Source organism: Nanorana parkeri, unplaced genomic scaffold, assembly GCF_000935625.1.
Source record: "Nanorana parkeri isolate BGI_ZX_2015 unplaced genomic scaffold, ASM93562v1 scaffold4725, whole genome shotgun sequence".
NCBI classification, from domain to species: domain Eukaryota; kingdom Metazoa; phylum Chordata; class Amphibia; order Anura; family Dicroglossidae; genus Nanorana; species Nanorana parkeri.
Window position 1 is genome coordinate 1 of NW_017310987.1, and position 780 is coordinate 780.

The 780-nt window shown below is 61.4% G+C and overlaps 1 protein-coding gene across 1 annotated transcript in view; it reads right to left on the reverse strand.

The window, feature by feature from the left end:
• Nucleotides 1-89: 89 nt before the first annotated feature.
• LOC108804005 (nudix hydrolase 24, chloroplastic-like) overlaps nt 90-780 on the reverse strand; it is a gene marked incomplete at its 5' end in the record, with an annotated part of 10,539 nt that continues 9,848 nt past the window's right edge. Inside the window, 2 exons of the mRNA XM_018575777.1 lie at nt 90-146; nt 671-777. Coding sequence (XP_018431279.1) covers nt 100-146; nt 671-777 — 154 coding nt within the window. The remainder of the gene's footprint in view (nt 147-670; nt 778-780) is intronic.

The window sequence follows — 780 nt, forward strand, 5'->3', positions numbered from 1 at the left end:
GTCTCTCGGGTTTGGTGATCTGGAAGCTTCCGGCGTCATCTTTCCCTTCTCTTGGTTGCGGAGGACTCTGGGGGTATCTTCGGGGGGGACTCGGTGGGGTCAGAGGGGGGAGTGCAGCAATTCCACAAACTTTGTGTAGAACTTCTCTGTAGGGAGGAGAAGAGAGAATCGGTGAACATGTTCCGTCCGTTAGATGACATCATCACACTGGGTAACGTTTTACACTACCGAGGGGTGTGGTGACCCCTCCTCCTGGTGTGGCGACCCCTCCTCCTGGTGTGGCGACCCCTCCTCCTGGTGTGGCGACCCCTCCTCCTGGTGTAATGACCCCTCCTCCTGGTGTGGTGACCCCCTCCTCCTGGTGTGGTGACGCCTCCTGGTGTGGTGACCCCTCCTCCTGGTGTGGCGACCCCTCCTCCTGGTGTGGCGACCCCTCCTCCTGGTGTAATGACCCCTCCTCCTGGTGTGGTGACCCCCTCCTCCTGGTGTGGTGACGCCTCCTGGTGTGGTGACCCCTCCTCCTGGTGTGGTGACCCCCTCCTCCTGGTGTGGTGACCCCCTCCTCCTGGTGTGGTGACCCCCTCCTCCTGGTGTGGTGACCCCCTCCTCCTGGTGTGGTGAAGGTTACCCCCTCCTCCCGGTGTGGTGACCCCTCCTAGCCATGACATACCGGTGTCGGGTTGGATGTGTCCTCTCCGTAGTAGGAAGTCGAGGACCACAAGGGCACAATTGGGTTTGAACTCCTCTGTGGCGACGGCGTCCCTCACCTGCATCAGAACG